Source organism: Dendrobates tinctorius, unplaced genomic scaffold, assembly GCF_039654945.1.
Source record: "Dendrobates tinctorius isolate UK_male_01 unplaced genomic scaffold, ASM3965494v1 ptg000404l, whole genome shotgun sequence".
NCBI lineage: Eukaryota > Metazoa > Chordata > Amphibia > Anura > Dendrobatidae > Dendrobates > Dendrobates tinctorius.
This window is the reverse complement of record NW_027362069.1, coordinates 1,228,179-1,242,986: the sequence shown is the minus strand read 5'-3', so window position 1 is coordinate 1,242,986 and position 14,808 is coordinate 1,228,179. Positions and strand designations below refer to the sequence as shown.

Sequence of the window (14,808 nt, the reverse complement as noted above, 5' to 3'; positions counted from 1 at the left end):
AGAACCTTTTCCACCAAGACCTGGAGAAACTCACTGGTGTGATGAGCTTTGGTGTCTTTTACTGCCAATGTCTTGGTAACTTTCATTTTTGTCACAAACAAATCGGACATTGATGGCAAAATAGTTCACTCTGTGACGTGTGCAGGTATCCATTTTAAGAAACAGGCTCCCTTGAGAGTTTTTTTAAGTTCTTCCTTTTGTTTAAAATCTTCTTCAATTACTAATTTTCTAATACTCTCTCCAGAGAAACACCAAGCTTGCGGACCATTTCCCCATTCAGACACATAAAAGCTGGTCGTGAAAATAATGAAATAGGCACACTATCCTTTACAACAAGCTCTATGATCTGTTTTTTAAATGTATCTACTGTCATTGTCACAGTAACTTTGTCACTGACAAAATATCTTGCAACTGATGGCTGCAAAGTTCTCTGCTGCTTTGTTTGGCTGGAAGAGCTGGGCACTGGTTCATTGGTTTGGATGCAGTCTTTCTCATCCACTGCTTTCAGTACTTCTGGATGAAAGCGCTGTAAATGTCTCTTTAGATTAGAAGCTCTGGTAGGAGCATTTTTATCTTTGCCTGAATATGCACTCATCTTGGCTTCACAGCATTTGTTTTCGTCTGGATCATTTGTCATACACTGACAGACATAATGTTTTCTATCTTGAGTGATGGTGAAATGTTCAAATACAGCTGATTTAATGTGATGCTTCTTTGACATTCTCAGGTTTTTAATTCTGCATTCACAATCCAAATGACAATTGTTTTTCCTAAAAACAATTGTACAAAATTATTGCCAGGTCGTACAACTGATATAGTGGTCAGTAGTGTTGAGCATTCCGATACCGCAAGTATCGGGTATCGGCCGATACTTGCTGTATCGGAATTCCGATACCGACTTCCGATATTTTTTCAATATCGGAAGTCGGCATCGGAATCGGAAGTTCAAAGTTGATTGACAGCCTGACGTCATCATGATGCGCGGTGTGTGCGCATCATGATGCGCCGTCATTTCGGGCCTTCCGGGGGTCTCTGCCGGCCTGCCGTGGGGCTGTGCCGGCCTGCCGGGGGGCTGTGTGGACTGCCCGGGGTCTGTACCGGCCTGCCGGGGGGCTGTGCCGGCCTGCCGGTGGTCTGTGCACCCTGTGGGGGTCTGTACCGGCCTGCCGGGGGGCTGTGCCGGCCTGCCGGTGGTCTGTGCACCCTGTGGGGGTCTGTGCCGGCCTGCCGGGGGGCTGTGCTGATGTCCGGGGGTCTGTGCAAGCATCGTCCGATGGGACTACAAGTCCCATCAGGCGATGCCTGCTACCATGACAGTGATTGACACATTAGCCAATGATGGGACAGTAGTAGTCCCATCATCCGGCTAATGTGTTAAATGTTAAAAAAAAAAAAAAATACTACATACATACTACATACATACTACATGCATGCTACATACATACTACATGCTACATACATACTACATACATACTACATACATACTACATACATACCACATACATACCACATATATACCACATACATACCACATACATACTACATACATACTACATACATAACACATATATACTACATACATACTACATGCTACATACATACTACATACATACTACATACATACTACATGCTACATACATACTACATATATACTACATGCATGCTACATACATACTACATGCTACATACATACTACATATATACTACATACATACTACATACATACTACATGCATGCTACATACATACTACATGCTACATACATACTACATATATACTACATACATACTACATACATACTACATGCATGCTACATACATACTACATGCTACATACATACTACATATATACTACATGCATGCTACATACATACTACATGCTACATACATACTACATACATACTACATACATACTACATACATACTACATGCATGCTACATACATACTACATGCTACATACATACTACATATATACTACATACATACTACATACATACTGCATGCTACATACATACTACATACATACTACATGCATGCTACATACATACCACATACATACTACATACATAACACATATATACTACATGCATGCTACATACATACTACATGCTACATACATACCACATACATACTACATACATACTACATACATACTACATACATACTACATGCTACATACATACTACATATATACTACATGCATGCTACATACATACTACATACATACTACATACATACTACATGCTACATACATACTACATATATACTACATGCATGCTACATACATACTACATGCTACATACATACTACATATATACTACATACATACTACATACATACTGCATGCTACATACATACTACATACATACTACATACATACTACATGCATGCTACATACATACAACATACATACTACATACATAACACATATATACTACATGCATGCTACATACATACTACATGCTACATACATACCACATACATACTACATACATACTACATGCATGCTACATACATACTACATGCTACATACATACTACATGCTACATACATACTACATATATACTACATGCATGCTACATACATACTACATACATACTACATACATACTACATACATACTACATGCTACATACATACTACATATATACTACATGCATGCTACATACATACTGCATGCTACATGCATGCTACATACATACTACATACATACTACATGCTCCATACATACCACATATATACTACATACATACTACATACAATACATTCATACAATACATACATAGACATACAGTACATATAACATAGAGTAACATACTTACCAATACTTGTCACATTGTTCCCCGAAGCCATTGTCTTTTACGGAATAAATATTAACATAACAAACCACAAAAATACTCACCCACGATCCGAAGCAGTCCACGAGTGTGTCCCACGACGATCTTGGGTAGAGAACTGCAGCATCAGCTGTTGCTGCCGTTCTCTACGGGCTGCAGGAATCCAATGACGGAAGGTAGGTATCCTTCCGCACTGTATTCCTCCGCCACTTTAAAAAAAAAAAAAGTCCCTAGTCTCACTTTATGCCATTGCTGCGTGGGAATTTCCCACACATTATTATTTATTCCGTAAAAGACAATGGCTTCGGGGAACAATGTGACAAGTATTGGTAAGTATGTTACTCTATGTTATATGTACTGTATGTCTATGTATGTATTGTATGAATGTATTGTATGTAGTATGTATGTAGTATATATGTGGTATGTATGTAGCATGTAGTATGTATGTAGCATGCAGTATGTATGTAGCATGCATGTAGTATATATGTAGTATGTATGTAGCATGTAGTATGTATGTAGTATGTATGTGGTATGTATGTAGCATGTAGTATGTATGTAGCATGCATGTAGTATATATGTAGTATGTATGAAGCATGTAGTATGTATGTAGTATGTATGTAGTATGTATGTGGTATGTATGTAGCATGTAGCATGCATGTAGTATGTATGTAGTATATATGTGGTATGTATGTAGCATGTAGTATGTATGTAGCATGCAGTATGTATGTTGCATGTAGTATATATGTAGTATGTATGTAGCATATATGTAGTATGTATGTAGCATGCAGTATGTATGTAGCATGCATTTAGTATATATGTAGTATGTATGTAGCATATAGTATATATGTAGTATGCATGTTGCATGCATGTAGTATATATGTAGTATGTATGTTGCATGTAGTATATATGTAGTATGTATGTAGCATGTAGTATGTATGTAGTATGTATGTGGTATGTATGTAGCATGTAGCATGCATGTAGTATGTATGTAGTATGTATGTAGCATGTAGTATGTATGTAGCATGTAGTATGTATGTAGTATATATGTAGTATGTATGTAGCATATATGTAGTATGTATGTAGTATGTATGTAGCATGCATGTAGTATATATGTAGTATGTATGTAGTATATATGTAGTATGCATGTTGCATGCATGTAGTATATATGTAGTATGTATGTTGCATGTAGTATATATGTAGTATGTATGTTGCATGTAGTATATATGTAGTATGAATGTAGCATGTATGTAGCATGCATGTTGTATGTATGTAGCATGTAATTTTTTTTTTTTTTTTTACATTCAACACATTAGCCGGATGATGGGACTACTACTGTCCCATCATTGGCTAATGTGTCAATCACTGTCATGGTAGCAGGCATCGCCCGATGGGACTTGTAGTCCCATCGGACGATGCCTGCACAGACCCCCGAAGCCTGCACAGCCCCCCGGCAGGCCGGCACAGCCCCCCGGCAGGCCGGCACAGCCCACCGGAGCCTGCACAGCCCCCCGGCAGGCCGGCACAGACCACCGGAGCCTGCACAGCCCCCCGGCAGGCCGGCACAGCCCCCCGGCAGGCCGGCACAGACCCCCTGGCAGGCCGGCACAGCCCCCAGAAAGGCCCGTACAGACCCCAGAGAGGCTGTACAAGGGAAAAACAGGATTTTTCTTATTCCGATACCGGAAGTCCCATAGACTTGAATGGGACTTCCGGTATCGGAATCGGCGATACCGATACTTTTTTTTTAAGATCGGCCGATCCATTCCGATCCGATACTTTGAAGTATCGGACGGTATCGCTCAACTCTAGTGGTCAGTAATACTGTTGTTATTCCTCATGTACTCACAGTTAACTGATGCAAAGTTTGTTGAAAGGATAATACTTCTTACAGTCTTCCTCTTCTGAGTAGCAGGCAGCTGTGAGATGCATGGAAGACGCACACCTAGTATGATCTAGTCTAGAGGAGGAGCTTTACTACTAAGAATTTGCAACACATTTTCACTTTCAGTTTCATACATTGTAAGTAGGGGGGTTGGGGCAGCATGAGGTTAACCAAGTATAAGATTAGATAAGGGCAGTGGAGAACAGTGACACACAAGAAGTAAGAAATGTCTCTATCTCCAGCAGAACTGCTTATCACTGTTGTTCATAGTTTGATAGAACATATATATTTGAGTAACGTTTATAAAATTCATATGAAAGTTCAATTATGAAATATTAATACATTTTTTTTAAAGCTGGAGTCGGAGTCGGTACATTTCTACCGACTCCGACTCCGGCTCCAACCAAAACTAACTCCGACTCCATGACTCCGACTCCACAGCCCTGCTGGCCAGCCACGCTGTGGAGTATTTGGATGCATGTGATGGAGCATTGTCCTGCATGAAAATCATGTTTTTCTTGAACAATACCGACTTCTTCCTGTACCACTGCTTGAAAAAGGTGTCTTCCAGAAACTGCCAGTAGGTCTGGGAGTTGAGCTTCACTCCATCCTCAACCCGAAAAGGTCCCACAAGTTCATCTTTGATGATACCAGCCCATACCAGTACCCCACCTCCACCTTGCTGACGTCTGAGTCAGAGTGGAGCTCTCTGCCCGTTACTGATCCAGCCTCGGGCCCATCCATCTGGCCCAACAAGAGTCACTCTCATTTCATCAGTCCATAAAACCTTACAAAAATCTGTCTTAAGATATTTCTTGGCCCAATCTTGACGTTTTATCTTATGTTTCTTGTTCAAAGGTGGTCGTGTTCCAGCCTTCCTTACCTTGGCCATGTCCCTGAGTTTGGCACACCTTGTGCTTTTTGATACTCCAGTAATGTTTCAGCTCTGAAATATGGCAAAACTCGTGGCAAATGGCATCTTGGCAGCTTCACGCTTGATTTTCCTCAATTCATGGGCAGTTATTTTGCGCCTTTTTTTATCAACATGCTTCTTGCGACCCTGTTGAATATTTGCCATGAAACGCTTGATTGTTTGGTGATCACGCTTCAAAAGTTTGGCAATTTCAAGACTGTTGCATCCCTCTGCAAGACAACTCACAATTTTTGACTTTTCAGAGTCCTTCAAATCATTCTTCTGACCCATTTTGCCAAAGGAAAGGAAGTTGCCTAATAATTAAGCACACCTTATATAGGGTGTTGTCATGAGACCACACCCCTCCTCATTACAGAGATGCAAATCACCTCACTTGCATAATTGGCAGTTGGCTTTCAAGCCTATACAGCTTGGAGTAGGACAACATGTATAAAAAGGATGATGCGATCAAAATACTCATTTGCCTAATAATTCTGCACACAGTGTATATGTATATATTGTCATATATGTTTTCTTATATTGTCCTCTCTATTTTTGTAGTACCCCATGACTAAGATCCGGGAGGATCGAAACGTTCGGTATGGGAATCTAGGTTGTATATACTAATTTTTCTGTTCTGGCACTTTTTTTCTGTGGACTGGATGTTTATTAATAAAATTCACTAATTTTGCATAATATCCAAGAAAAGTGTGCGGTGAATTATATTTCTTGTGCCCATTTTGGAAATGACACCCCACTGGGAATTCATCTATGGATATAGTGACCATTTTCACTACACAAATGATTTCCAGAAGCACGTAGAGGAAGGTTTAGAGCAAAAATGTCATTGTAGTGCCCAATATATTGTGCCCAGCTTGTATCTCTGGAGACCTCCCCCCACCTACCCCCGGAAATTGTTAAGTCAGCTCCACTCAAATGTGTCTGTCACTAAATAATCCAAATGCTTGAATGTCAAAACAGTTCAAAAACGTGGTTCTGTGTGGAGGATTGTAAAGCAGTCATGGAGGCATAAGGCTGGCAGTGATGGGCATTGTGGGTAATAATAGCGGGGATCATGCCTCATTCCTCTCTAGGAACATACACGACATCTTCTCTGGGGGTTCTTTCTTGTTTCAGTTACTGGGATGAGCGCAATAAAATGTCGCTCAGTGAGTCTTCTGACATCTTCAGATTCTAAAGGATTGGCTGGGACAACATTTTCAAAAGCAAGATTTTCAGTGACCTTTTCCTGATAATCAAGGAAAGTATCTGCATTTCCGGCTTTTCTGCATTACATAAAAGAATTATATGTGGCCACCTGAAACAAATAACTTTTTATACCAGATCTATGATTTTCTTGATACCTGGTATGGCTGTAGAACCTGATTTGCAAGGTCCACACCCCATATATTTGTTGTAGTCAGTGACAGACACAGGTTTTGGAGTAGTGGATCCCTGTTGGTCTGCAGTGGCCCTTGTGGCATCTGTGTGGATCGAGCTCAGGATAAAAATATCTGTTTTATCCTTAAACTTAAGGGCAAGCAGCTCTCCATTGTGTAAAGCCCCTGACTGCCCCTTTCGGAACTTTTTGCTGACCAATGATTGTGGAAACCCCTGACGGTTTTTTCGAATGGTCCCACAAGCCCCTATGTTATGTTCAACCAGACTTTTAAATAGGGGTATGCTGGTGTAGTAGTTGTCAATATACAGATTGTAGCATTTTTGTAAAAATGAATGATTTTTCCAGATGTCCCCAGATAAGTAGGGCATCCTGGTGGGTTTAGTTGGCTGTCTTTCCCCTCATAAATGTGAAAAGCTGATGTGGATCCGCTTGAACTCTCGCACATTTTATAGAGCTTTATTCCGAACCTTGCCCTCTTCGAAGGAATAAATTGCTTGAGGTGCAGTCTTCCTTTGAATTTTACAAGGGACTCATCAATGGAAATGTTTTCTGTTGGGGTGTAGAGCTATAAGAACTTTTCTGTCAAGTCTTCGATGATGGGTCTGATTTTGAATAGTCTGTCATGTTCAGGGGCATTTCTGGGCAGACATTGACTAGTGTCATAAAAATGCCAAAATCTCAAACTGTGGAAAAAAAATAAAGCTATAGAGGGGTATAGGGGAATACATGAGATACAGTTATTTGGTTTGACCCCCGGCTGACTGAACTGCTAAGTCTATGGAATTTTGGACAGTGGAGAAGAATAGGTATATGGTATGTGTCGCTGTTGCTAGATGGTGAGACATTTAAAACATTTGAAACACTTAGTGAAGAGTTCCCTTTGGAGCATACTATGTTTTACCAGTATCTGCAGCTGCGACACGCATTCTCTAGACAGTGGAGCAAGTCACCGATAGTGATACAGAATGACAGTATATTGAATACGCTTGGCCCCCAGAGGGGCACTAGGGGTGTTATATCGATAATTTACAGGGGATTGCTGGGTACATTTTTGTATAGACACCCATTGATGGCTAGATCCAAATGGACAAGGGATTTGGGAGACATATCGGATGAGCAGTGGGAGTCGGTTTTACAATATGTCCCTAGAATATCTGTAAGTGAATCTGGGAGGGGGCCGCAGTTATACACTATACATAGGGTACACAGGACACCTGTGTGGATGAAAAAGGCTGGACTAAGGGCAGACTCTGGATGTCCGAGATGTACGATGGATGAAGTGGATATTCTTCATATGCCATTGTCTTGTCCAAGATTACAGGCATTTTGGATCGGGGTCCTGGATTTGGTGGAAAGAGTGACGGAAGCAAATATTACTCGAGATCCATTGACGTGTATTTTAGATCATGTAGAGGAGGTGGCGTTGGATGAATGGGGTAGGTTAGCAATAGCCAGACTGCTTTATGTTACAAGTAAAACTATCATATTGCACTGGTTAGATGAGAATCCTCCAGCTAGGCAGGAATTTGTAAAGAGAGTTAATTTTGTAATCCTTATGGAGCGAAGCGTCTACATGAAAAGAGGCAAGATGAACCACTACGAGAATATCTGGGGGGGTGCTTGGACTTTCCCGGATTGGCTTCCGCAGAACTCGTCAAAAATAGGTTATTAGGGTTATAAAACAGTGTTCAACATTGTAATGCATGGCTAAGGATTGTAGATGCGTGACGGGGGGGTTCTTGTTATGGGAAGGGGGAGGGATGTGTTTGGTGTATTTGCATTTATTAAAATATGGGGAAAGTATTATAATTTGTACTCTAATGTATACTTATGTATGTAATACTATCCTGTATGCTTTCTTCAATACTTTATTCGCTGTCGGAACATAAAAGTGCATAAGCCTCCTCTGCACTATAATACTGACCGGCCATTTTATTCGTTTTCTTTTTTTTTACGTAAATACAAAACTACGACGTGACTGACGTGACCAAATTATTGGGGAAACAATGGAGAAAAGCCTAATTCTTTACCCTACCCCTAACTTCAGAATAAACCCTAACTTTAGCCCCAACACTAACCCTAACTAACCTGCCTTATCTGTTTTTCTTTTTATTTGATATTTGGGAGGCAGAATGAACAAACAGTTGAACACCACACACTACTGGTTCATCCAACAAGGTTTTCTATTAGACTGTGAGCTGTCATTGTCTTGGTAAATAATTAAAGGTTTTTACATAGCTTGCCATTTTTATGGACAATTTAAAGGGGTTGTCCACTACTTTTTGTAACCCCCCATTATATCCCCCTGGGGCCCCTAATGATTTTTGTAATTACATTGCGTTGCCAATTCTGCCTGTGAGCGGCGTCATGCGGGCAGCTGATTCCAGGTCACGTGACCCCCAGGCTGCAGCTGCCGCTAACATCTGCTGATGTCATGTCAATTTCCTGACTCTGGAAATTGATGTGACATCATCAGCAGGCGTGACCCAGCATCAACACACTGCTGTCGCTCATCAAGAGTCACAGCAGTGTGTGGGCGGTGCTGCACCACACGTCACAGCCCCATCACTCTGCAGCATCTGTCTCCTCACCCATCAAGAGTGATGGGATTGTGCAGGGGGTGGACGGGGCTGTGCGGGGGGGGTGGACGGGCTGTCTGTCAGCTGTGCGAGGGGTGGACAGGCCGTACCGGAGTCTGCGGGCTGCTGTGTGTGCAGTGCAGGGGTCTGCAGGCTGTCTGCTGGCTATGCGGGGAGTGGACGGGCCGTGCGGGGATCTGTGGGCTGTCTGCTGGCTGTGCAGGTTGGTGGACAGGCCATGCGGGGGTCTGCGGGCATCGATCTCCTGTAATAAAATAATAAAGCAACCTATACTCACCTTTCCGCTGTAGTCCAGATAATAATGAGGGTCCCAAGACTATCTCCCATATAGAGCAGTTGCATCAGCTGATGTGACCTCTCTCCAGGGACCCCAGCAATGAAATGACAGGCAGAGGTAATCCTCCGCTGTGTATCCCTCCACCACCGGGAAAGAGATCCCGTAACCATAGCCCTAACCCTAATCCTAATTCTCATGCAGCATTGCTGCAAAGTGAGAGCCTGAACTCATGTAACCTCAGTGATGCACTGCAGGAGCCATTGTCTCCTGTCAGTTCATCACTGGGAGGCCCACTCACCTGATGTCACTGTTCTGTAGGGGAGATCGTCGTGGGACACTTGTTATTAATTGGACTGTGTCGGACAGGGAGTATACGGTTTGTTTGTTTATTTTATTACTTTTTAATACAGGAGACCAAGGGCATCGCTTGGATCTGGGCGTGCAAAAAAAATATGAATTCCATGTTGTGTTTTATTTCATTAAAATACTTTATTCTTATGTGTGTGTGTTTTTTAACCCTTTATTACTATAAGATTAATAATGGATAGGCATCTTATTGACACCTGTCCATTATTAACCGAGCTTAATGTCATTTTCCAATAGCAAGGTGACATTAATCCCTTATTACCCCATATCCCACTGCTACACGGGAGTGGGAAGAGAGGGGCTAAGTGCCAGAATTGGCACATCTTATAGATGCGCCATTTTTGGGGCGACTGTGGGCTGGTATTTGTAACCAGGGGGGTCCAATATCCATGGACCCTTCCTATGCTATGAATATCAGCCCGAAACTGTCTGTGTTGCCTTTCTGGCTATAAAATTTAGGGGGACCCCACGTCATTTTTTTGGGGGTCCCCTATGTTAATAGCCAGTAAAGGACATGCAGACAGCTGCCGGCTGATATTCATAGCCTGGGAAAAGGCCATGGGTATTATCCCCTTCCCAGGCTACAAATATTGGCCCCCGGCCATCGGCTTTCCCCCTATGGCAAAGGAAATTGTGCAGGAGCCCACGCCATTTTTTTTATTTCTTATTTTTTTTTAAATGAAATATTGTTCATTAATAAATATGGATATATCTATGGATATATATATATATATATATATATATATATATATGGAAATATCTATGGAAATAAAATATCTATGGAAATATCCATGGCTATATCTATGGATATATCTATAGATAGATATATGGATCTATCTATAGATAGATATATGGATCTATCTATCCATCCATCTCTGTATCTATCCCATATCTATCTATCTATCTTTTTTTCTATCCTCTATCTATCGGTGTGTAATGTAGTGTGGGTTGGACAAGTGTAAAAGAGGAGGTTGGACAGAAATGACATCACAAATCATTTTTTGTTAAATAACATATCTTTATTTAGCTTGCAAAAACGCACACAAATCCGCATGTGAAAAACACATGAAAAGCGCATCAATAATGCACCTGAATTTTCTGCCAAGAGCTGCAGATTCTGTGTGGAATGATCCGCCCTGGAATCCGCCCGGTGTGCACACAGCCTTATAGCTCTCAGCACTATAACGGTGTGTACATGGGGACTTATTATTAAGAACGCCTGTGTCTGTGCGCGCTCCTGCGTGTGTGCGCTCATGATGCTTGCAATGTGTTTTATGTGAACCCGTGGCAGATTGTGCTGTGGATTTTTCCATGCAGATTTTGTTAAATCCGCAGGTAAAATGACTGGCGTCTTACCTGCAGATTTTGTGTGACTTTCACCTGCTTTTTGACACCTGCGGATTCTTATAATGGAACAGGTGTAAAACGCTGCGGAATCCGACATTCTGCAGTAATGAACTCTCAGCGTTTATGCTGCTGATTTTCTGCACCATGTGCACAGAGGTTTTTGTTTTACATTGACTATAATGGCACTGTACAACGCAGGAGAATCTGCTGCGGATCCGCAGGGCCAAATCCGCTGCAGATCTACAGTAGAATCCACAACGTGTGCACAGACCCTTACAATAAGATGCTTCAGATTGAAGAGAGAGGAGGGAGGGGTTTGGGTGTGTTTTGGAGTGGGTGTGCAAGGTGCTGGCTTACAGGCCAGTGCAATGCATCATGGAACTTGTAGTATTAGAGCACAGTAAGTCGGGAGAAAGGAAGTTGTCGATTAACCCGATGAGAGCTGGAGCCAGCACAGAAAATGTGCTGCTAGAGCATGATAAAAGGTAATATTGCTAATATAAACACAGTGGATGTTTTTACTGGCACATAATGGCAAGATTTATGAAAAAAAAGTTATAGTGGTGGACAACTTCTTTAAGTAGAAATGTTCAAAAATATAAAACTCAATGATATTTTATTAAAAAAATTGTTTTCTATCTTAGCAGATGACTGCACCAGGAGATCAGAGGGACAGCTGACATCTTCAATTTTTAAATCTGATGATCTTGAGATCCTGCAAGATACAACTGAAGTGAATGCTATTACTCCAGATATATCATCATCCATTCACAGCAAAGATCCGTCATCTGATCCTATGAAACAGGTCCCATCTTCTGATTCATTACCGACTACTAAGGAAAATCAAAGTCACAAAAGAGGCATTAAAAAACAAACTGCTCCTAAAGCAAAGAAGTCATTTTCCTGTTCAGAATGTGGGAAATGTTTTAACCAGAAATCAGATTTGGTTACTCACTATAGAACTCACACAGGGGAGAAGCCTTTTTCCTGTTCAGATTGTGGGAAATGTTTTAACCAGAAATTAAATTTGGTTATTCAACATAAAATTCACACGAGGGAGAAGCCTTTTTCCTGTTCAGAATGTGGGAAATGTTTTGCACTTAAATCACATTTTGTTAGACACCAGAGAACTCACACAGGGGAGAAGCCTTTTTCCTGTTCAGAATGTGGGAAATGTTTTAACCAGAAATCAACTTTTGTTAAACACCAGAGAATTCACACAGGGGAGAAGACTTTTTCCTGTACAGAATGTGGGAAATGTTTTGCAGATAAATCAAATTGTGTTACTCACCATAGAACTCACATGGGGGAGAAGCCTTTTTCCTGTTCAGAATGTGGGAAATGTTTTAACCACAAATCACATTTTGTTAAACACCAGAGAACTCACACAGGGGAGAAGCCTTTTTCCTGTTCAGATTGTGGGAAATGTTTTGCACGTAAATCAATGCTTGTTACTCACCAGAGAACTCACACAGGGGAGAAGCCTTTTTCCTGTTCAGAATGTGGGAAATGTTTTAACCAGAAATCAACTTTTGTTAAACACCAGAGAATTCACACAGGGGAGAAGCCTTTTTCCTGTTCAGAATGTGGGAAATGTTTTAACCAGAAATCAATTTTGGTTAATCACCAGAGAACTCACACAGGGGAGAAGCATTTTTCATGTTCAGAATGTGGGAAATGTTTTGCACGTAAATCACTGCTTGTTATTCACCAGAGAACTCACACAGGGGAAAAGCCTTTTTCCTGTTCAGAATGTGGGAAATGTTTTAAGCAGAAATCACATTTTGTAAAACACCATAGAACTCACACAGGGGAGAAGTCTTTTTCCTGTTCAGAATGTGGGAAATGTTTTGCATGTAAATCACTGCTTGTTACTCACAAGAGAACTCACACAGGGGAGAAGCCTTTTTCCTGTTCAGAATGTGGGAAATGTTTTGCAGATAAATCAAATTTTGTTACTCACCATAGAACACACACAGGGGAGAAGCCTTTTTCCTGTTCAGAATGTGGGAAATGTTTTAAGCAGAAATCACATTTTGTAAAACACCAGAGAACTCACACAGGAGAGAAGCATTTTTGATGTTCAGAGTGTGGGAAATGTTTTGCACATAAATCACTGCTTCTTACTCACCAAAGAACTCACACAGGAGAGAAGCTTTTTTGATGTTTAGAATGTTGAAATGTTCTACTCAGAATTCAAGTCTTGTTACACATGAGAGAATTCACACAGCAGAGAAGCCATATTCATGTTCAGAATGTGGAAAATGTTTTAAATGGAAAATAGATCTTGATCGCCATCAAAGAGCACACATTGGGAGAAGCCTTTTCTCCTGTTTAGAATGTGGGAAATGTTTTAACCGGAAAGCGCTTCTTGTTAGACATCAGAGACCTCACACAGAGGAGAAGCCTTTTTCATTTTCTTAATGTGGGAAATATTTTACTTGGAAATCAACTGTGAATAAACATCAGAGACGTCACATAGGGGAGAAGCCTTTTTTATGTCCATAATGTTTGAATAGTTTTAACCAAAATAGAATCTTCTTAAATGGGTTGTCTCTTGTCATTCCTCATTTTTGCTGAAAAAAGGATAAAAGTAAACTTTATTAATTCCAAATGTAAAACTATACCCATAATTCACCCCCTGAAGGTTAGTCAGAAGGTGACTAATAGAAAAAACATGTACCCAAAGTTCAGTGGGTGAGATGACGTATACACACTCACTGTCCAAGGCTCTCATTTCTACGTGCTTCATCGACCTCACCAAAGGCGACTCATCAGGAGAGTATTTAATATTGACCTATATTCAAATGAGACTAGACAAAAAAAGCTAAAATCATGTTATCCGAAACAGTCAGAAAACTAGCCACATTTTGGCAGATCCCAGACCTCAAACTATATACTTCGTAAGTTTATAAGCCCCTCCAGTGTCAGGAATAGATAGTATGTGACAATACAGTATAATTCTTGCGATTTTTCTCCTATAGGGACTGCCCTAGTTTGGTATAATCTTAATAATAATCTTTATTTTTATATAGCGCTAACATATTCTGCAGCGCTTTACAGCTTGCACACATTATCATCGCTGTCCCCGATGGGGCACACAATCTACATTTTCTATCAGTATGTTTTTGGAATGTGGGAGGAAACTGGAGTACCCAGAGGAAACCCACGCAAACAAGGGGAGAA

General features: G+C 40.9%; 1 protein-coding gene across 1 annotated transcript in view; it reads left to right on the top strand.

The window, feature by feature from the left end:
• LOC141076426 (uncharacterized) overlaps nucleotides 1-14,173 on the top strand; it is a 40,929-nt gene extending 26,756 nt beyond the window's left edge. The window contains exon 6 of the mRNA XM_073563878.1: nucleotides 12,267-14,173. Coding sequence (XP_073419979.1) covers nucleotides 12,267-13,702 — 1,436 coding nt within the window. The 3' untranslated portion in view covers nucleotides 13,703-14,173. The remainder of the gene's footprint in view (nucleotides 1-12,266) is intronic.
• Nucleotides 14,174-14,808: the final 635 nt, after the last annotated feature.